The sequence below is a fragment of the Camellia sinensis genome, chromosome 15, assembly GCF_055761805.1.
Source record: "Camellia sinensis isolate YWXY chromosome 15, ASM5576180v1, whole genome shotgun sequence".
Classification (NCBI taxonomy): domain Eukaryota; kingdom Viridiplantae; phylum Streptophyta; class Magnoliopsida; order Ericales; family Theaceae; genus Camellia; species Camellia sinensis.
Window position 1 is genome coordinate 133602469 of NC_138975.1, and position 23106 is coordinate 133625574.

Here is a 23106-nt window from a genome sequence, read left to right on the forward strand (position 1 = left end):
TTAGACGGCGCCGTAAAATCTTTGACGACCGTCTTATCCTCCGTCCCAAATTAACGTGTGACGTCACAATGACGTCATTTAGTGGCGTTTTTTATTTTTTTAATTTGTGCTACTCCCAACAATGACGTCATTTTGTGGCGTTTTTTCACTTTTTTCCTTTTTCTTTTTTTGTTTTTTTGGGTGGGGGGTTCCTGCTGCTGATGCAAGAATATAAAATAAAATACCATTTTGGATGGTAAAATAAATCCATTCAAAATATATATAAAAAAGAGTAAATATAACGTGATGGTCATTGTGATTCAATCATTGATCATAAATTTTGTTGAAAATTGATATTACAGAGTTATGTGATTACTAAGACCAAGCAATCTGCGGGTATTGTTATTATTCCCTCTTTTTCTTTTGTTTGGTTCTTCATTTAAGAAAAATAAATATACAAAAATAGAAGTCACAAAGTGAAAATAAATCCACCAATTTCCAATCAAAACATAGCTGTCACTTTTGGTACTTCAAAGAACATCAAAACATCTTGCTCTTCTCAAGCCATTCTTTAGCGGGAGCCTCGTTCATTGAACCTACTTTAGCAGCAGTCTCTCCCACAGACAATAAGAACTCTACAAAAAAATATTTGAAGAGACCCAACTTACTGAGAATACTAAGAGATAGTTCTGTCACCATATCTTCAACCAGCAGGCAAAATTCCCCAAAACCTATTCAAAAGTTCAATGATACAAACATAGAAGATGCTCCGGCTTTTTCTCTGTTCTACACTCTGCATCTTCTCACCAAAGAGCTCCTCAAAAGATCAAACCACCTTCATTAACACATCATTATTCATTCTTCGTCACTGTCACCTCTGTTTTCAGCCACATTCACCCTCTCCATAGCATTGATATCTGGTTCATCTCCTAAATAGCAAATAGATGTATCTGAGGATGATCCAACAAATCCCATTTCATGCGGTGTCAGACCATGGGATGATGGGTGAGGAATTGATTGTAAGAAGTTGAAGTAAGCATATTTTACATCGAACTGCATATCATACCCTACAAGATAACATGTGCGTTAGATTCTTATACTCCTTTTTTTAAGTCAAAGCAAGAAAAAGGAAGAAGCGTCAAATTCGTAATTCCAATAGTTCACTGCGATGGTGCATGTCCTCTGCACCAACAACCATGAAAAAAGGGGAGCAACATGTCACAGTTGTCTAAATCCACCAAGCAAATGGTTGATATAACCGCAAAAAATGGGAAATGCCAATCACTTGTAACATCCTTCAATCTCCTGCACATATCTATGGAATGAATTGTACTATTCATGCCCATGTAATTCATTATAAGTTATCTTAATAATCTAAATCATTTTTTTTTTTTAGTCTACGATAGTATAATCAACGAACAAAATTTTGATACAGAGTTCCAATACAAAATGGGATCACGACAGTTAAATGGAAACAAAGATAATAACTAAGATTAAAGGCACACTACTTTTAGAATAGTAGTTTCTGACTGACAAAGATAATGAAAAAAAAATGTTAACATCATCAATAAAAACTTTAAGAGAAGTTTCTAACTGAATGCTATATACCCCTTAAAAATGAACTTCTCAACAAATTTTCCTTTGTTGTTTTCCCTGCCTGTTTTCCACATCATTTTTATGTATCTTCTCAACAAACCATCACACAGTGCAATTATCAGAGTATAATCCGTTTAGTGAAAGCACATGGTCAGGAATATCCCTACCTGTGCTCCAGAGCTTGAGGCTTGCTTTGCAACTTCATCCAGAAAATTAGTTGGAATGAAATTGTTTTGAAATAAATCCAAAATTTAAGCTTTTCAAAAAATCCAGAAATCACAGACAAACAAATCAATTCAATGGAAATTAACCACTAGTGAAAAATTAAATAACGCAAGTAGTGCAGATAGTGTGGGAAACACAAAACAACCTTGCAAAAAGGGTACTGAAACCTCTCCTCCACCAACTCTCAAGACATTCTCCTTCAAATCAATTACGCACTGCAACCAGTAGCTATTTAGAACTAACTATTTAACCACTCTAGATTTTGGAGAAAGTCATAAATTTAAACAGCTTGAAAGAATAACCATGTTACCTGGTGCTTACGAAGCATATCCAGCCCAAAAAGGAAATCCATATTAGGAGAATCCAAAACCACGAAGGAACAAGGGTAAAACACATTCCCAACCTAAAAATGTTTTTTTTTTAAAAAAAAAAAAAAAGAAGAAAGAAGAAAGAAACAAAGATAAAATGTTAGCATACAAGTTTACAATAATACAAAAAAGAGATACTAAACTTTCATCTCGCATAGTAAAGAATTTTTTTTAAAGAGAAATCAGATACATGTCATATATTCATCAACATATTTCAGACTAATAATAACCTGTAAGGCTAAGAGTGCACAAATGAGAGATGTGCTTCCCTGTAATTACAAGCTAAAGGTAAGCACAATATTTTTCCACACCTTGCTTACACACACACAACATACAAAGCATGGAGTAAGGAAAAAGAGGAGAACCTCCAACTACTGAAGATGACACATGAATTGCAGACAACAACAAAATATAGATTGTCACTAAACCAAGTACTCAAATATTTCCCAATCAGTAAATTATGAAACATTTGAATAACAAGAAGTCAATAGGTGTCAAACATGCTCTCCATTTTCACATTTAAATGTGCTTTGAGAGAAGTATAACAATAGAAAAGCAAAACACATCAGATTATCCATACACACAAGTAGGCGTGCATGCACATGCAGACATAGAGGCCTACTGATCAGAAAATCAAAGGCGACAAAGCAACTTCCCTAGAAAACTGGTATGGGCATTACCTTGGTTGGAGCAACATGAATCCGACCTAATATCTCCGATTGACCAACCCCATAAGCAATGCCTTTATAACGTTGATCCATAAGCCTCAACAATCTGCAAGAGGATGTATCAATGACAATAAGCCTTTCTTCACTTAGATCTTAAACATACTATAGTGTAGACAAAGTAGAAAACAATGATCATGACAAAATGAATAACATGTATCACTAACAATCTATGCCCACAGAAGTGCATAGGACAAAAGTTTCTATCAGTCATCAAGATCAAGAAAATTTAGAAGATTGTCTCTATTGGAGCTCTTGGATTCTTTAGCTTGTTTGCAGTTTTTAGGTAGAAAAGATGTGTGTTGAACCAGGGCTTGGCCCTTTTCCCCATTTACAAGGCTTGTTTGCACTGTACTGAATTCTTCAGCTAAAACATTATGTAATTTCCTACATGCTGTTTCATAATCTTGAAGCAAACAAAGTCTCAAGGTCTCTTATATAGTCAACTGTTTGTTAAGTATTCAAGTCGTTACTTTCCAAATTCCCACTCTCGAGTTGCAAGAATACCTTTCACCACATTATTGTATAAATAAATAAGGCCTTGGATTAAGTGAACACATGAAGATCCAAAACTCAAATACCAGGATGACAATCTTTACGAATGGAGGAAACAAAAAAATACAAGTAGTAGCTAGCTTAAGCCGGTTACCCAACTATAATGTATTAAAACACGAATGGCATTATTCAACTCCATCTTACCTAGTTACCAACTGAAAAATGTGTGCAATAGCCATAGAAAGATCTCTTCCAAACAAGTTACAACAATGAAAACTTCACTTCACATTTCCTCTGGGTCAACCATCTTTCGAATTATATCAATAAGACAACGGCACAGACTCACAGAAATCACATAAATTTGCACACCAGACACTACCTTAACTTGAGCAATCACATAAATAAGCTATAAGTTATAACCACTAATTTCAGAGAGGTTCATCTATGTAATGGACATGGGTAATGTCAATGATTCATATCCCTGCCACATTGTCATTCTACTCCATGATTCATATTCACACCACATTGCCATTTGGCCTACCCTAAAATAACGCAAAACAAACTAAGAACACATGGAAGAGATGCCAATTCGATAGGAATGAAATGGATTGGTTGCTCATTTAGAATTGTTCTACACAAGTACAAAAGTCAAATATTAATCAGGTGTTTGCATGCATCTACAGGTAGTTCAAGCACGCGCAGGTTTTTGTATGTTAATGTGCATTACTAATCTTTCTAAGGAAGCAAGGTATAATTGTTTAGAACTAAGTGCAATAAATAGAACTTACCCACAGTGCTCAGCGCAGCTTTTAGATATGATTGTTGACTGAGCACCACTATCAACGAACGCTTGAAAGGAAGTGAAGCAAAAAGTCTACAATCAATCAAAGCAACAAGGAAGAGGATTTTAAAATACAAAGTAACAAGCTACAATACTCAACATCACCGACTCAAACTTCTAAACTTGAACTGTAAGCTATCTGCAACAATTAATCATTGGATTGTGCAAGAAAAACAACATAGAGCACAGTACTTAACAACTGCATTAAAGACCAAGTAAGCATGTTCCAAGAGAGGGGGAAAAAAAAAATGTTTAGCAGGCAATACAAGAAACACAGGGCTGTTACTGCATGTAGAATTAAAAACAAGTGTAACGATAAAAAATATAGAAAAGCATGGAAGCAAACCATGCTATTTCCCTTGTTACTACCTTCAAAGGGACACCATTGACTTCCATGTCAACATATAACATGACCTGAAAAGTTCAAAAATAATTTAAAACTCATTTACCAAGAAAAAATAAGTACAGTTTTTACATGTGGCAGTCAATTACACATACCACCCTTGCAAAAGCTTCAGGATTGTGTTCAAGAGCAGCTGCCCAGTTCTCATCAATACCTTTCTGCAAACCATTTAAAAACAATGCAAAGAACCAAAGGGAAAGTAGTTATTTGAGAGAACAAATAGAAGGAAGGGGGAAAAAAACTAACAAGATAAGTAACACAATCAGTGGTAATTTCTTGTAAAATGTTTATATTACTGTCTGGGTTTCAGATACATATTTAAGGAAAGTACTCCTAGTCTGCCAAATACAATTTCTAGCACAAAAATGACAAGCTTATTTTTGAAATATAAAAAATAATAAATAAATAAGCACATATGTTGGCTCAGGGTATTCAATCCTGAGTAGCTTGATATTCGATTGAGCCAATATTTTGGGAAATATAAAATGAATGATGCTATAGTAAATGAGTTTCTCGCTACATTTTATTTATTTATTAATTTTTACCACTACACAAAGATAATAAGATCCAAATTACTGAATACGCGTGAAACTCAAACCTTTATGTCTACTAATAAGAAATTTAGTATGAGTTTTAAAATAAATTTTTACACCCCTGGTTACAATTTCATACTAAGTCGCAAACTCATACCTTGAGCTCTAACTCAAACTAAATTTAGTTATAAACTTGTATCTTCATCTGCTTTAAACCTCTGTTTACAATTTCATATTTCGGTTACGTTTGAACTTTGGGTTTATAAAATAAAATAAAGAAAAATGAAGTACAAGTTTTTTTTTTCACAAATTCAAAATTCGAGGTCCAAATAGGGCCTTAAAAATTTTCCTAAGCCATAAACCATGCCTTCTGCTGCCATTTAAGGTGGGGAGAGAGAGAGAGATAGAGAGAGACTTAGATGATTAAGCGCAATATTTCTTCTTTCATTCGGTAGAGCTTAAACTTCTGAATTTCAATGTATAACATATGTACTGGCTGACCTTCACACACCTTGTCCAGTCTAAATTCTAAGTTCCAAATTCAATCCTGAGTAGCTTGATAAAATGTATACATAGTTCAATGGATTTTATTAACTTTCATAGTAAAATTGTGATAAACATTAGAAATTCAAAATCATAATGTTACACATGCTTGGCATCAATCAATAATGTTGACTACTGTTATGTCACCCTATTTGATATTATAAATTATATCAAATTAGTGGTTCTTTAAACTTAAAACTATGTATGTATCACTATTAAAAGGAGTATTGATTTAATGATGAAATAATTAACATAGCTATTTAGAGTACACCGGCTAGTAAGATCAAACATAAACAAAATTGCTACTGCATCTTTGCAAGCAATAGGAATTTGATCAAGTGACCTATTGTCTCCTACATCCAAATTAAAATTACAAACAAACAAACATTTTAAGTAAATAGAATCCACTACAACTTCGGCAATTACAAACATTTTAAGTAAATAAAATCCAAATTTTTTAAACTAAAGAACGAAAAAATTACAGAGAAAGTATAATAGATCAGCAGATTTGACAATGAGAAAGTAGAGAATGAAAAATGTACCTGATATAAGAGCAAGAGAGATATGCTAGAACAGATCGATTTTGGCTTTTGGATCTGCGATTTGATGAAGAACATATCGATTTGATGAAGAACAGAATGGATCGATTTGATGAAGAACAGATCGAGTTCGAGTTCGATGAAGAACAGCTAGAGCAAAGCCCTCGAGCGATAGAGATCGATGAAGAATAGCTAGAGAGTTCGATTGCGAGCGACAGAGATCGATGAAGCGCAAACCATCGAGGGTTTTGGATCTGCAATCGAGCAAATCGAGGGTTGAGAATGAGAAATTGAGCGAGCGAGCGAGCGCGAGAGTGTGTTTGAAACTGAGCGAGAGAGAGTGAGAGCTTCAAATCGAGGGTTTTGAAAGAGAGGGAAACTGAGTTGTGGTAGAGACTGAGAAAGAGAGACTGAGTTCAAACAGACGGAGGTTTTTGACGGTCAATACATTGACCCAATACGGCGCCGTTTCACTGAGATCAGACACAACGTTTTTTCAAAACGTTGTGTTTCGTTAATTTATAGTGGCGTTTCCCTAAACGCCACAAAAAAAAACGTTGCTGTAGACCATTTTTCCTGTAGTGTGTCATTCTTTAGTGATCATGTTTCAATAGTGTAAATTTTTTTTTTTCACTCAACAACCATATGATCCAATTTCACCTAAGTATTTAATAATTTGACATTTAAAAAGTAGAAAAATTTGTAAATTTTAGACAAAAAAATCAATCAGCCAAAAAGGCATCCAGTATAGAAAAATATCACATTTTGGCAGACTGATTGAGTGCCTTTTTTGTACTACAATGCCATTTGTACTCTTCGATGGTAACTTATTTTTTTCAAAAATGAGGGTTATTTAATGTTAAATACCCTTAAAATGTCATTCTTATACAAAAGAAATTAATTTTTTTTTTAAATGATATTTAAAATATTTTAAGTATCTTCTTTGACGAATAACTATCAGATTTTGGGAAGAGACATAAAGTTGAGGGAGGCGTAAAGATATGTTCATTATTTTTCAAATCTTTTACTAGTTTCAAAGAAAGATCACAGCCCCAAAGGAAATTCCTAGTTAGGCATGCAAGTAACAAGTAATGGCAGCATAAAGTGGGGCAAGAAAGTTGAACCTCTCATAGATATTTTCAAGAAAGATTTGGATTTTATCAGGTTTAAATATAAATGTAAGAAAATTGTTTAGCTTCATGGGATTCATTATAGGTCTCGTTTTGAGAATTTAAATTATTTATTTTATATTATTTATTAAAAAAATTAGATTAATCCGATAATTGTAATTTTTTTTATTTTATTACATTTGTTTTTAAAAAAATGGATGATGAGTGTGTTTTTGAAAATAGATTCTCCATTTTTTTATAGGGAAATTACTTACAGGTCGTATTTGAAATATGTTGATACTATTTAATCCAACAACTTTTTGAGTAGACCCAAAAGTCTTACTTTCCCCTCTCTCTCTGCTTTTTGCCTCACTCTTACGCTTTCCTCTCTCTCTTTTTTTTCTACATTTTTCTCTCATCTTCTTTATCATGGACGACGACTGGTGATCACGTCTTTCTCCATTGATCGAGGTTCACCGGTAACCACCAACCATCGAAATCAACTCGTGACTTCACCCTCAACTCGTGACTTCACCCTCACCGTCTTTCTACATTTTTCTCTCATCTTCTTTAAATATGAGTAGATTTACTTAGATCTGATGTAGATCTATATCAGATTTGGCTAGATCTAAACAAAAAATAGTTATCGAAGTACAATCCTCTCTCTATATCCGTCTCTCTCCTTCGATCTCTTATTTTTTTCTACATTTTCTCTGTTTTACACTTCTTTTTTTCTGTTCTAATAGAGAAAATTTTCAAGTTCTGAATAATTAGTTTTCGAGTTTTAGTTACAGGCGGTGAAAACTGTAAAATTTTACAGTTTCAAATTTTTTTGGTGCTAGAATGAATCATAGTATAAAACTGTAAAATTTTACAGTTTCATAATATTCTTTAGAACTGTAAAATTTTACAATTTCATAACATATTTTTCAGTTTGATTAATAAGGATAAATGCTTAATAGATTTTTTCTTTGAAACTGTAACATTTTACAGTTTCAAAACTTACTTTTCAGTCTGATCAATATTGGAGATTATTTGCTTAAACGTTACAAAAATTAAAAAATAGCATATATTTTTTCCATTGTTGTTGTTTTTTGTCGTTTCATTTTTTTTTTCTTTTAGTTTATCAATATTTAACACATTTTGCTATGTTTTTTTTCTCTAATTTCTTCATTTATTTTTTTTTCGGCAATATTCTAGACATTTTGGTGAGTCTCCAGTGATGTTCTTAACGTCCAGTGAACGTTCTGAATATTCCGGCGACTTCCATTAACGTTCTTAACACTCCGGTGAACTTCCGGCGATACTCTGGCGACTTTCCGGCAATACTCCGACGACTTCCAGTGATGTTGAACATTCCGACGAGTCTCCGTTGACCGTTTGACGAAAGTCCAATGGTAATAAGATATAACAGTATCTGTAAATTTAAAAAAAAAAATAGGATTTTTTGGTAACAATTAAAAATGTGTAGGACTAATTGGTACAAGCGTTTTGTTTGAGAATTAGATGGCCCTTAAACTTTGTATATGTGACTTGTTGGTAAGTTTTCCTTTTTTTTTTTTATAACACAAGTGCAATAAAATGAAAAAGATTACGATTATCGGATCGACTAGATATATACAGAAGATACAATAAAATAAACTATTTAAATTATCGAAACAAAACCCGTAATGAATCACACATACTTAAACAATTCTTTCAAATTCAAACTTAACAGAAACGCTATTTGAATGTTTTGAACCTCCCCCCCAAAAAAAAAAAAAAAAATCTAGAAGAATAACAAAATTTCTTGTTTCCAAAACACATCAATATATTATCCTATGCTTAAAGTAACAGCAGCAAAACCGCATGCTGTATGCGCTACTTGGTACATTCTTCTTTTAAAAAAGTGATTTGCAATCCCTATAATAAATCTACAAACTATATCAATAGTTCGGGCTTTTGATTGACATTATTAGGTGGTCCTATATATATACACATCAATATATTATGCTATGCTTAAAGTAAGAGCAGCATAAACGCATGCTATATATGCTACTTGGTACATTCTTCTTTTATAAAAGTGATTTGCAATCCCTATAATAAATCTACAAACTATACCAATTGTTTTGGCTTTTGATTGACAGTATTAGGTGGTACTATATATATATTTTCGAGTATGTGTGGAATACCTTACACTTTTATGCTGTGTTTGGTTAAGGGATTTGAGTAGGAATTTGAAAAGGGAAAAAAAAAAGTGTGTGAAACTAGGTGAATTGCTGGTATATTTTATTTACATTTTACCTAATTTTTCACTTTCTCTTTCTAAATTCCTCTTTAAATCCTCCAAATAAACACAACGTTAAAAATTAAAAAAAATTAAAAAAAAGTACATATTCTATGTCCCCATCACAGGGCAGGACCATGTAGCCAATGAGTCACTGCCTCAATATGTGTCATCAACTAGATAATTGATCATTTTCCCTTTCTTTTTTATTTTTATTTTTATTTTTTTATATATAAACAAAAAAATTATACTGAATAATATGGTTCAATGTCAATGCTTTATTTAAAATAAAAACTCATGAAAATTGTCATATCATTTTTGTGATAATTTTTGTATAAATACAGTTTTCAAAATTTTTTCTTGCATTTCTTGCTAAACGGCTTTTTTGTCATTGACTTATAAATGAATTTATTTATAATAAGTTTAAAGAATTATTCTGTAATTTGTCACACATTAATTTTTTTTTAAAAATCTAAAATAAACCAAAAGACAAAATAGTTTATTTGGCCAAAAGCTGGCTTCCTTTGAGTCTAGCTCATAAGTTACTTTCTTTCTTTTTTCAACGTATTTTCATTTTTAGTGGACGTTTTTTAAATTATTCAAAAATTTTAGGATTGTTTAAGTTAGATGGTCATAAAAATAACAAAATAAAAATAAAAATAAAAAAACTCAAAAATTTAAAATTTTACTGAAATAAAAAATATGTATTTCAAAAAAAAAAAAAGAATCCCAAATTGGAGAGATAGCTAAATCCATAGTTATTCTAATCGTATCAAGCCATCTCTCGTGATGAAGTTTAGTCTCCGTTGTGGCTAAGGCCCAACAGGAATTGCTTTGCCTTGAGGTGCGACTTACTGAAGATTATTTTTATTATTCAAATAGTTGATTTTGTTTGACACGTCGACTAAATTATTTATAAAAAAAAAAAATTAATTAAATATCTATAATTACATAATTAAATATAAATTACAAATTTTGCATTGCCAGTGATTACCATTTACCACAATATTTTGAGAGAAAGCTTGCAGTGAGAGAAAGGCAAGAGAGACAAAATGAAAAGTTGATCAAATTCTTTTGGAATGGAGTAGTTAAAAAGACTATAAAAAAAAATAGATAAAAATAGGAAGGATGTAACACTTCATTTGTCTATAATATAAAAAATCTAATTCATACAATTTACTTTTTATGTCAATTGAACCTCTATAATTTGGACTATATCAATTTTATCCCTTAATTTTTTATATTATGTCAACTCAATGAAATTGGTAACATTGATTAAAAAATCAAAGGTATAATGATCCATTCAAAAGGAAATTGATGATTTGAAATTGGATGTGAACTTTTCAATCATTTTAAGAAAAATAAATGGACTATTTTAAGCCTCTGTTTGGCAAGAGCTAAACGGGGCTTTTTTGGCTATTTTAGCCACAAAAAACAAAATAGGCTATTTTAGCCACAAAAAACAAAATATCACATCCAACCCATAATCATTACATTCTTCTCTCACAAAAAAAGCCAAAAAAGCCAAAAAGCCAAAAAGCCCTTCCCAAACCAAACTTTTTAGCCCAGGCTAAAATAGCCAAAAAAGTCAAAAAGCCAAAAAGCCAACCCACTTCCCAAACGGAGTTTAATTTTTAATGAGGTGTTATCAATTGAATTGAATTAACACAATTTAAAAAATTCAAGAATAAAATTGACATAATTAAAAGGGCGAACCAACATTTTTTTTGTAGTTTGGGACACGTGTCACTTTTGTCTCTGATTTTTCAATTGTAACACATGACTCTAAATTTTAAATCTTGTTTCAAATAAGGACAATTAAAAATACTATTGCTCAATTTTAAGGACAAAGTCATTAGTTTGATAAACTATAAACTAATTTAACAAAAATAAATATTAAAAAAATATTTTTGAATTTTAAAAAATAATTTATACCCACCAAAGATAATATGTAAAATTAAAAAATCTTTTAGACATTTATTTATTTTATCAAATTAATTTTTATTATGTGTTTGGATGATGATCAAATAATGGATGATTGTTAAGATTTTAATATGTAATCGATATATTTAATATATAAAATGTTTTTAGTTTTAGACTTTTTGATTTAATGGATTGGTTTAATAATGATATCAAAGTTTTTGCCGTGTTTGACTTTTGAAAAAATAGAAACTAATTTAATGAAAATAAAAATAACCACCCATTACATGATTATCATCCAAACATATAATAAAAATTAATTTGATCAAATAAATAAATAAATAAATACCTAAAAAAATTATTAATTTCATATAATTTTATCTTTAGTGGGTAGAAATAATTTTTAAAAATTTAAAAATATTTTTTTGACATTTATTTTTGTCAAATTAGTTTATATTTTATCAAATTGACAACTTTACCCTTAAAATTGAGCAATAGTATCTCAATTGTTCTTATTTAAAATAAAATTTAAAATTTAAAATCAAATATATCACAATTAGAAAGTTAAGAATTAAAATGACACAAAATTTAAATTGTAGGGATGTTAGTGTGATTCACCCTAATTAAAACTACACAACTATAATTACAAGTGTCAAACTGATACAAGGGACAAACTACAGGATTATGGCCTCGTTTGTTTTCCTCTTTCATAGTCCAGAGTGGACTATGAATGATGAACAGTATATATACCTTCTGTTTGTTTTGGCAATGTACATCGGAGTCATAGTCCGAACGGACAATGAATCCCCTCAAACCAACGAATTAACAATTCCTCCTGAGACTTGGTATTGAAAAAAGAAGCCCTTGAGATTACAATGTAAATGATCATACTATTCACCATATCATCAAACAGAGAAAACAGATCCCTCCTCCAAATCTTTATCCACACTCAAAAAATTCAAAAAAGATCATGAAACAGAAATAAATTTTTTTGAAAAATTTCCAAAACAGATCATCAAACAAAAAAAAATTCAACTGCTTTAAATTTTTTTGAACAAATTTCCAAATTTACAAATATAAAAAAATAATAACAAAAAAGTTCAACAAATTCACAAAATCATCAAACAAGTTCTCAAAATCAACAAAATAATTGTTAATGTAAAATGTAAATTGTAAAATGTAAACTACCATCCACCTACTACCTCCACTACCACCCACTCCACCTACCACCTCCACTACCACCTACACCTACCACTACCACCTACTACCTTCTCTTCTATATATACAGTTGTAATATACACTACATAAATCAATCAATAATATCAATCATCAATACATATTTCATTCTCTCTATTTTTCCATACATCGAGTTTAACATGGTATCAGAGCAAGGTTGAGAAGCTAATAATTCTGCTTCACCGGCGGGCGGCAGCCTCGCCTTGGCCGCCCGCCGGACCTCTACCCATACCTTCACTCCGCTGCTCTCTCTCTCGGCAACTCTCTTTTCTAGGGCAAAACCCAGCTTGTTTTTTTTCTCCAACAAAGCTCCGCCACTGTACACTGTCCCTCATTTCACTCCTCGCGTCCGTCTTCTTTCTCGATTTCTAGAGAGAGAAGATCGATAGATATATCACCATAATCTCATCTACATGTTCGGCCAGGACCACAAGGATCTCCGACGCCGAATCGCCCCCAATTTCAACCCTGGCCGCTGACTGTCCTCATCACGTCGCTCCTCCAGCGATGCTGCCTTCCCTCCTGTACCACCAACCATCACCGTCGTGATTCGCCGTCGCTGGTGCATCGCCATCACCGGCGCCAACCTTTTCATCTCACCATCATCTTCTTCTCCATTTCACTCAAAGACAGCTCTACTGGTTGCGTTTATCCTGCTAGCGCTAGTTCCACTAGCACTAGTACATCTCCGGTGAGCCACACACCCTCATCCTGCCACCCCAGGCTCTTCGTCGCCGACCTCGCCCTTGGGGCTTCCCTCTGCCTTCAGGGACTCTGGGTGCTTCAGACCGGCCTCTCTCTCTCCGTCGCTGCCTTCATACCTGAAGGATGCCACAAGCTTCTCGACGTTGTCTGCGGCGTCGACGGTTCCACCAAGTGCGATTTGGACGACTCCAAGCTCAGGGCCGTCGCAATCCTCGATCTGATGTTTGTCCTCCACAATGGACAACAACCCCCATGCCTTCTCTCTGGCTAAACATATCATATCACCCACTCAAACATTTTTAATATTTTTACTCCACCCACTCTCTCTCTCTCTCTCATTCTTTTTTTGAAACACACTTTATTCCTCTCTCATCCATTCACGCTTTACACACCACACCACCCCCACTTTCTTTCTTTTTTATTTTATTTTAGCACACATAAAATAAAAAACCACCTAGGCCAATGGGGATAAAAATCGAGGTGACTTTGTAACTCGTGAAGGTAGCAGACCATGTGTATTGTGCTTTAGCTTAAAAGGTGTAATCACCGTGCGTGAGTGGTCACTTGGCATTATATTCATTTGTTAAAAAAAAAAAAAAAAGAAGAAGAAGAAGGCGGACTGCACACCAAACTCATTTTATTCATCTCGGGGCTCACCCCGATCACCATTTTACACACACAAAAAAAAAAAAAAAAAAAACAAACAAACAAACAAACCAAACAAAAACCACCACACCCACAGTGGGCTTTTTCTTTTCCCTTCTCTACTCTACTGCAGGTCTCTTCTTCTTACTTTTATCTTGGGTGTCCCGTGCCAGTCCGGTCTCAGTACTTCCTTGTCCACCAAGCCCGTTGCCTCCTCCCTGCTCCTCCACTACAGCATATGGTGGACCTCCAAATCGGAACATCACGGTGGCCTTCCGCTTCAGCTCCTTGTTTTCTGCCCTTAGCACGCTTATCTCTGCTCGCGCATCCTTATACATGCGTTGGAGCAGAGCCAGTTGGGCGTTTAATTGCTGCACCTCATTTGTCCTACTCTGCAGCCGGTGCGACAAGTTTGTGACCGCCGTCATGGACTCCACACATGCCTTCAAAGTATACTGATTAGCCTCCACATCCGTTTGCACTACCATTTTTTGCTCCACCGACTGCATCGGAAAGTTCAACGGAGCAAACCCAGTGGTGTTTGGTTGAGGTTCACGGGACACCGCACCAGTTATCTCTCTTGTGGACTCGTTGAGGTCGGGAAAGAGAGTAAGCAGAGGGCGGGACGAAGAGGCCATTTTCTGGGCAACAGAGTGTTACAGAATATTACAGAGTTTCTCTCTCAGAACACGAATCTCTCAGAACACGAAGAGTTTTTCAGATGTTTCTCTCAGTTTTTTTTTTTGTCTCAGTCTCTGCCTCTGCCTCAGCCTCTGCCTTCGTCTTGGTTATATAGCCAAGGCAGACACGCGCATCCTGCGCCGCTCGGCGCTCGCCGACAACCTGGCACGCCTTTTCATGGCACGCCTTTTGATGCATTTGGGCACGCCTTTTGATGGCACGCCTTTTGAGGGTGCGGGCACACCTTTTGAGGGCACGACTTTTGAGGGCTCGATATTTATATCCCTGTATATCTTTTGGGCAGCCTATATACACACTCATACAGTGTCTTCTACACCGGTCAGCTTTATCAATCCCTTTGTTTCAACCTCAAATAGGTTTCTATCTTCACACCTATTTGAGTTTGAGGGGGGGTTATACACAGTATCATGTATAAGTCGCCCATGGCGTACTCCCTAAGTCGCCCCCTTGGTGCACCACCACAACCTGCTACATCGATCCGGCATGACCCCATAAACTGTCCCGACATTGATTCCGGTCAGCTTCTACATCGGTCCGACATGACCCCGTAAACTGTCTTCTACAACGGTCCGACATAACCCCGTAAACTGTCTTCTACATCGGTCTGACACGACCACACAGTGTCTGCTACAACGGTCCGACATGACCCCGTAAACTGTCTTCTACATCGGTTTGACACGACCACACAGTGTCTGCTACATCGGTCCGGCATGACCTCGTAAACTGTCCTGCTACATCGGTCCGGCATGACCTCGTAAATTGTCCTTCTACACCGGTCCGGCATGACCCCGTAAACTGTCTTCTACATCGGTCTGACACGACCACACAGTGTCTGCTACATCGGTCCGGCATGACCTCGTAAACTGTCCTGCTACAACAGTCCGACATGACCCCGTAAACTGTGACCCCATAAACTGTCTTCTACATCGGTCTGACACGACCATACAGTGTCTTCACCAACGGTTCGACACGACCATACAGTGTCTCCTATCCCATTTTTAATTGTCAGCTTATTTTTCTGTTTTGTTACTCTCTCCAAACTCAAGTTGGCTAGTACCTATCCTCCTTGAGTTTGAGGGGGGCTGTTAATGTAAAATGTAAATTGTAAAATGTAAACTACCATCCACCTACCACCTCCACTACCACCCACTCCACCTACCACCTCCACTACCACCTACACCTACCACTACCACTTACTACCTTCTCTTCTATATATACAATTGTAATATACACTACATAAATCAATCAATAATATCAATCATCAATACATATTTCATTCTCTCTATTTTTCCATACATCGAGTTTAACAATAATAATCAGAAATCAACAAAATCACCAAGAGAGAAGAGAGAGAGAGACACGTGAGGTAGACAGAGACAAAGAAACCATTGGTGAACTCATGGCAAAGCTTGACGTTGTGATCATCAATCACCAACAGATTATCAATCAGCTTGAAGTTGTGATCATCAATGGCAAAGCTTGAGCAAGAGAGAGACACGTGAGGTAGAGAGAGAGAGGCAGAGAGCAGGATTTTTGCACAAGAAGGCCAAGTCCACAATGAGATTTTCCTGGGTGAACTCACAGAGGCAACACGTTTTGATAAATTGATAATGCTTTGAATAGTCAAAACCATGGGCTGGTTTTTCGAGAAACCATTGGTTGGTTTCTTTAATAATAATAATAATAATATTAAAAAATAGAAATAGATTAATTATATGATTTTAATTATAATAATAAAAATGGTTTCTTTAATAATGATAATAATAATAATAATAATAATAATAATAATAATAATAATAATAAATAGATTAATAGTTGAATTTTTTTTTATTTTTAATTATATGATTTTAATTATAATTTTTGAATAGTTTAATTAGGTAATGCATTTATTAGTTGGTATAAGTTTAAATTTAATAGTAATACAACAAGGGTATTTTTATAATTTTACATGATTAATCACATTTCTATCTCTCAAAACAAACATGAACTATTATTAGGCCACTGGTTATCAAACAAACACATTTTTTCTTAATCCCTTCACTAACAGTCCCCTTACTATTAATTCCCTCACTATGAATCCCCCCATTCTATCTTTGAAAACAAAGAGGGCCTATGGGTGTAATTGATCATCGTCACTTGGAAAACTTATTCAAACTAGGAAAAGGAGAAAAAATAAGGAAATAAAAGACATTTAACTCTCGTTTTGGCATGAGACTTTTTTTGAGGTTGAGAGCTAATGAACTTTTTAATCTCAGACTGAAATAACCAAAAAATCAAAAAGTTATAAACCCAACTCCCTTCCCAAACAAAGCATTAGTTTCATGAATAGCAATGTTATGTATTCAACTGTATCAATAAATCACATTTATTTGCAAGGTGACCCACGTCACAGCAACTTAAATCTATACCATATGCTTAACTTTTGTACCTAGCATTTTTCTTTCATGAAAACAAGTCAAAATTCTAGGATCAATTTTTTTTGAGAAAGATCAATCAAAACTGAACTTATCTTATTGGAAATTCAAAAAAAAAAAAAATTAAAAAAATCCATGATTGAATTATCAAAACTCACGAAACTCGTTCATGGCATCCAAGGTAGAAGTTGGTGAGATAGCGCTTCTCATATTAGGGATCAAAATCAAAGAGTCTGCATAATTGTTGTAAAATTGCTGAGATGGGCACAAGAAATCACTAGAATTCGGCGTAAACAATGGGATGTTGTTGAAACAAGGATTTGGCGGTTCAAAATTCGTCCTCCTTGTCGCTGTTGTCGTCGATTGAATCCCAAAACATGAATTTATTTGCAAATTACTAGTGCAATTATCGTCAGTAATTGCTGACGACGACTCGTTGTCGTCGTTGGCTGTCACCGATATCTTGTGATGATTTTCCCTTTTCAAAGAAGCGGCGGCCCCACTACCCGGGTCTTGTTTAGGACGAGGTGGTGGGTCATCATCGGAGCGAGAGAGACCGGTGAGTTTTTGAACCAATGCCATGAAGTCACGAGGGTTGGTGTGGATGATTTTGGGAGAATGGGTGTAGATGATCACCGGGTGGCGGTGTTGAGGTTTTGTGGTGGCAGCAAGGACGGCGGTGGCGAGAGATGAGGCGGATGAGGAGAAGGAGGAAGGTGGTGATGGGGATTTTTTGATGAAACGGGAGTCTTTGTTGATTTTGAGAGGAGATGGAGACATGGGATTGTTGATGTTTATTGTTGTTTCTCTCTTTGCATGGTGGTTGTGGATGTGGTGATGGTGATCATGGAATTGTGTAGGACTCATGGTGATCTTGAGTCTCTCTCTCTTCCTCTTTCTCTAGTTGCACCAACCCTAACAAGTTTATGTATGTTGGAGATATATATCAATCTGTGTTGTATGGGAATACAAGGGTGAATGTGAAAGAAGAGATAGGTGGGTGGTGAAAGATAAGGGGCTAGATATATATAGGGAGGGGGGCAATCATGTGCAAGTAGTCACAAAATATAAAATGATATGTTGATGTTTCGTGATTTATTATTTTATATTAAAAAGTTTATTTAAATAATTTATAAAAATGTCATTATCATATTATTTTTATGTATGAATAATATATATTTTTTTATATTGGAATTAGACTTTCTTTTAACTTAGGTCTCGTTTGGCAACCTTGTGTTTTAGTCAAAAAGTTACTATAAGTTGTCACATCAATCTTCTTATTTTTCTACACATCTTTTTATAAAAATTTAAAAAACTACTAAAATAGCGTGTTTCCCAACGAGTCCTCATTATTATTATTTTCACATCACTCTTCTTATTTTTCTACACATTTTTTTGTAAAAATTTAAAAAATTACTAAAATAGCCTATTTCCCAACGAGTCCTCATTATTATTTTCACATCACTTTTCTTATTTTTCTACACTTTTTTTGTAAAAATTTAAAAAATTACTAAAATAGCCTATTTCCCAACGAGTCCTCATTATTATTATTTTCAGTTTGTTGTTGTCTATAGTAAATATTTAAAAAAATTGTGTTAATTTTTTTTTTTTGTTTTTGTTTTTTTTGTTTGTTTTTTATATTTCAAGTTTACCTAAGACTAGATGACCATGAAAACATAAATTAAAAAAACCATTAAAAATAAAAATTTGTTAAATTTTACTATGAAAACTAGTCAAAGTTGGCTTCTTTTTTTATTTTTTTTTGGTTATTCTCAACTTTTAACAATATTTTTTAATCGTTAAAAAAAAAAAATAAGATGGTTCAAATGGTATAAAAAAAAAGTAACATATATCTTAACTAAAAATTAAAAAAGTTAAACTTAAAACAAAAATAGTCTAAAAATAACACAACTTATAGAGCAAGGATCCTCTAGAGTGATTTTTTCCTAAAATTTCTTAGAGTGCTACATTGTGTGGTTGAGATTTATTGGCAAGTCACATCAATTTTTCTGATGTGACTTGCCAGTAAATCTCAACCACACAATATAGTACTCTAGGAAATTTTAGAGAAATTTCACTCTAAAGGATCCATGGTGCAACTTATAAGTTGTATTGTAGTACAAATCAAAAGAGCCTCGTGTAGGTACGAATCTCATGTTGACGCGCAAGGCAAGAGGAAGGCAGTTTGGTCATTATTTAAAAAAATTTATTTCATAATTCAAATTTATTATACACATAAATCCCATATTATATAAATTAACTTTCTCCATATAATTATTCACCTAAAGATTTTTTTGAGTAAATTAATCGGGGTCAATAGCTCTTCTCTATGAATTTTCCAATGTGATAGGGTTACTGTCAGAGGAGAAGACGAGTCGAGTGACCAATGGGGGATGAGACGAGGGTATACGTGTTTGAATCTGAATGGTTATAGGAAAACTGTTTGGAGGTTGGGATCGGGTGTGTCCACCGCAGCATATTTCTAGGCTAATTTGGTGGGAAAACGAGGTTTCGGAGTTTCTGAGAAGAAAGAAGTGCTGTTTATGGTCACGCGAACTCCACGTGCCAGGCCTTAACGGTCACAACCAATTTTTGTTTGACATATGGGTTGGCATTTTTTCACGTTATGAGCAAATAATCACGGTTATTATTATTATTATTATTATTATTATTATTATTACAGAAAATATTACCCAAAAAAAAAATCTTATAATTATAATTTTGTCAATGTAAATTCTAATTTTTCTTTTAATTTTATTTTCAATCTAAACAATTTATTTACTTTTATTAGGTAAAATTGACAAAAAAAATATATATATATTTTTGCTAATTAACTTAATGAAAAATAATATTTTAGACATATTCTGCACACCTACATTAAATATAATGACTAAAATTTTATTTTTTTAGTTAGTTTTACTTAACGAAAATAAGTTAATAATGTAGATTGAAAACAAATTAAAATATTAGAATTTGAATTGATAAAATTAAAATTTTGTTTTATTATAAAGATTAAATTCTGATTTTTTTTTTTTTTGTAATTGTCTTTTATTTTTCTCATGCAGTTGAATGGTGTGTGGTATAGGTTTTTAATTATTTTTTATTTTTAAGATTATAGGATATTAATTTGTTAGTAAAGTTTGTGGGGGGTTCAAGGTTAAGAAAGTGATTAGAGAGGCAAAACTATGTTAAAGATTCAACAATGGTGAAATGACTGGAGATAAGCAGCAGCAACTATCTGGGAGGTTGGAGAGTGAGTAACTAGGTGAGGGTGAAACAAGTAACTTAAGAAGAAATGTATGATAATGCCAAAATGGGCAGCATCTTCTCTAAATCCCCTAAAAATCATCATCTCTTGGGCTGGGAAATGGGTCTTATTTATAGGCTTTTTCTTAGTACCAAAAGGATACCAAGTGGCCAAATAGAGAGAAAACATGTGTCCTAGAGGTTCACATGGAATATTCTGCCTTGAGCCACCAGGCTGAATGTGCCACATGTCCCTCTACATGTACTGTGTACTATCTGTTTGCCTCTGCAACTATCTTTTTGAGCCTCAGCAAGTGTAGTTGTGACGGGAGTGTTTGGCGCCGCAACTCCCTTTTGAGCCTCAACAAGTGCACTTGCGGCAGCAGTGTTTGCCACTGCGCTTGCTTTCTCAGCTTGAATCTCAGCAAGTGCACTTGCAGCGGTAAACCTTGCTGTTGCACTTGCTTTCTCAATTCAAACCTTAGCAAGTACACTTGCAGCAGCAAGCCTTACGGCTGCACTTGCCTTCTCAGTTCCATTTAGCCAGTACATGCATTCTCAGGACTTCATAGCCTACTATCAGCCATGTTTTTGTGTTCATGTCAGCAAAGCCTCCACCCTTAGCTACCTAACCACAAACTCTCCAGCTTCCCAAGGCGAAGGCCACAGCCAAGCCTGCAATCAGCCATGGTGTGCCTTAATACCAAACCCAAGGGAGCTTCCTTGGTCCTGCCTGTGCAACCAAGGCAGGTCCATGACCTAGGTAAATAAAAAGGGAGTCTCTTGCATTTGAGTTGCCTTGTTCCCATCTTCGTGGGGTTGCTGCAGTATACTGGTATCTTTGGGCCTGCTATCAGCTTCAACCAGTAAGCGTTAAGGTCTGCTATCAGCTCCAACCAGTAAGCGTTGAGGTCTGCTATCAGCACCAAGCTAGTGAGCTTCGAGGGCTATTATCAGCGTCGAAAAATGACTTTAGGGACCTACCATCAGCCTTAGGCTAGTAATGCCTTGGGGCCTACTATCAATGCCAAGTATTAGCCTCTACTTGTGGAGGGGAAGCTTTTCCCAAAAGCTGCTATCACCTTGGTGGGGTGTTCCCTCCGCAAGTTAGTTGTTACGGCTGTAGTTGCTATAATAGTCATTTCCCGCGGCAAGTTCAAATGGCAGAACCGACAATATTGGAGATGGGGGCACTGAGGCATAGTGCCTCCGTAACTTGGCCTCTGCAACTTGGTCATCGCAAGTGTCGCCTCTACAACTTAGTTGCGTCGGCTTCCTTTTTCCCTTAGCAACTTCAGATGGCGGCAGAACCGACAATGCTTGGAATGGTGACACTAGTGGCGCAGAGACAAAGTGCATTTGCAACTTGGCCGTCGCAAGTGTTACCTCTGCAACTTAATTGCGTCGGCTTTTTCTTTCCCTCAGTAACTTCAGATGGTAGCGGAACCGACAATACTTAGAATGGCGGTGCTGAGACAAAGTGTCTCTGCAACTTGGTCGTCGTAAGTGTTGCCTCTGCAACTTAGTTGCATCGGCTTTCTCTTTCCCTCAGCAACTTTAGATGGCGGCAGAACTGACAATATCGCAAATGGCGGCGCTGAGGCAAAGTGCCTCTACAACTTGGCTGTCGCAAGTGTTGCCTTTGTAACTTGACCGTTACAAGTGTTGCCTCTGTGACTTCACTTAGGCATTTTCCTTCGTGGAGTCTATTTGGACCCTTGGCGGGTTGGACCTGCTTTGGCCCACTATTGGCTCACTTTCCTTGGGCTTTAGCCAATGCTTTTTTAATCATTCCTAGTCACCTAACAGAGGCGACCTCCGCACTTAGGTCCATACTTAATTTGAACTTTAATTTCTGACCCTCTACATTTGCCCCTTGCGCTATTAGAAAATATGTGTTTTTCTGCGCGTGCATAATGTTAGGCTTTAAGTGAACCTTACCAGTAATGTTTCTTCACTTAGTATTCCTTTAACTTTGGTTACATAAATGTGTCTTTCTTTGTCTAGGGTTTGTTCATCTCAGAGAGGGACAATGTCTCTACTATTACTCCCATAGGCTCAGGTAGCTTATCTAGTATTGAGGGGCTTTCTTCAGACTTCAATGATGGTGATGATATACCTCTTGGCTTGCTACTTCATCGGTCCAAAACTCAAAGCATAATGATTTTTAGCACTGAAAGGGATAATAATACTGGTCATAAGGATCTTTCCTAATGAAGATGTAGAGGTAGTCAAAGGTGGTGGTGGAGACTTTGTTCTTAGGACCCATAGAGCTGATCATAGGCTGAACAAATCTCTTGGGTTGGAATCGCTCAATGTAGAGGTTGTTTATGGGTTCTTCTCTTGCCTAGTCTCCACTAGTTCCACATTCTGAGGTTGTTGGTACCTAAATTGCTGCAAAAGTTAAAAACATTGCTATTGAGATTAGTATTGCCAATCTAGGCTTGGCTCGCCTGGCAGAGTTGGCTATGAACTTAGAGGCTACCGCTACTACCGTTGAAACTTTTGATCCTATTACCTCTGCAACTTCTGTGTCGTATACTGGTGTCTCTGGGCCTATTATCAGCTCCAACCAGTGAACTTTAGGACCTGATATCAGTGCCAAACTAGTGAGCT

The 23106-nt window shown here is 35.2% G+C and overlaps 2 protein-coding genes and 1 long non-coding RNA gene across 3 annotated transcripts; all 3 read right to left on the reverse strand.

The window, feature by feature from the left end:
• Positions 1–456: 456 nt before the first annotated feature.
• LOC145813499 (uncharacterized) lies at positions 457–1792 on the reverse strand. Its single transcript, XR_014356615.1, has 2 exons — positions 1743–1792; positions 457–1046 (listed from the first exon to the last, which is right to left on the reverse strand). It is a non-coding gene; the product is annotated as an uncharacterized LOC145813499 (long non-coding RNA).
• Positions 1793–1860: 68 nt separating this feature from the next.
• On the reverse strand, positions 1861–13352 carry LOC114305418 (protein DNA-DAMAGE INDUCIBLE 1). Its single transcript, XM_082908592.1, has 8 exons — positions 13259–13352; positions 8601–8773; positions 4728–4790; positions 4599–4643; positions 4177–4262; positions 2849–2942; positions 2111–2203; positions 1861–2015 (listed from the first exon to the last, which is right to left on the reverse strand). The coding sequence occupies exons 1-8, from the start codon at positions 13350–13352 to the stop codon at positions 1872–1874; spliced, it is 792 nt and encodes a 263-aa protein (XP_082764718.1). The 3' UTR covers positions 1861–1871.
• A 3791-nt stretch (positions 13353–17143) lies between these two features.
• LOC114272907 (uncharacterized) lies at positions 17144–18218 on the reverse strand. The gene has a single exon (XM_028214626.2). The coding sequence runs from the start codon at positions 18109–18111 to the stop codon at positions 17392–17394; it is 720 nt and encodes a 239-aa protein (XP_028070427.1). The 5' UTR covers positions 18112–18218; the 3' UTR covers positions 17144–17391.
• Between the last annotated feature and the right edge of the window lie 4888 nt (positions 18219–23106).

Bases quoted from the DNA above. Each gene is read 5' to 3' on its own strand.
- LOC114305418 (XM_082908592.1), bottom strand. From the start codon at position 13,352: ATGGCGATGCACCAGCGACGGCGAATCACGACGGTGATGGTTGGTGGT. The intron at 2,943-4,176 runs GTAAGTTCTATT...ATCCTCTTGCAG, and splicing joins AGCTGCGCTGAGCACTGTGG to ATTGTTGAGGCTTATGGATC. The intron at 2,016-2,110 runs GTAACATGGTTA...TACTGGTTGCAG, and splicing joins ATATGCTTCGTAAGCACCAG to TGCGTAATTGATTTGAAGGA.
- LOC114272907 (XM_028214626.2), bottom strand. From the start codon at position 18,111: ATGAGTCCTACACAATTCCATGATCACCATCACCACATCCACAACCAC.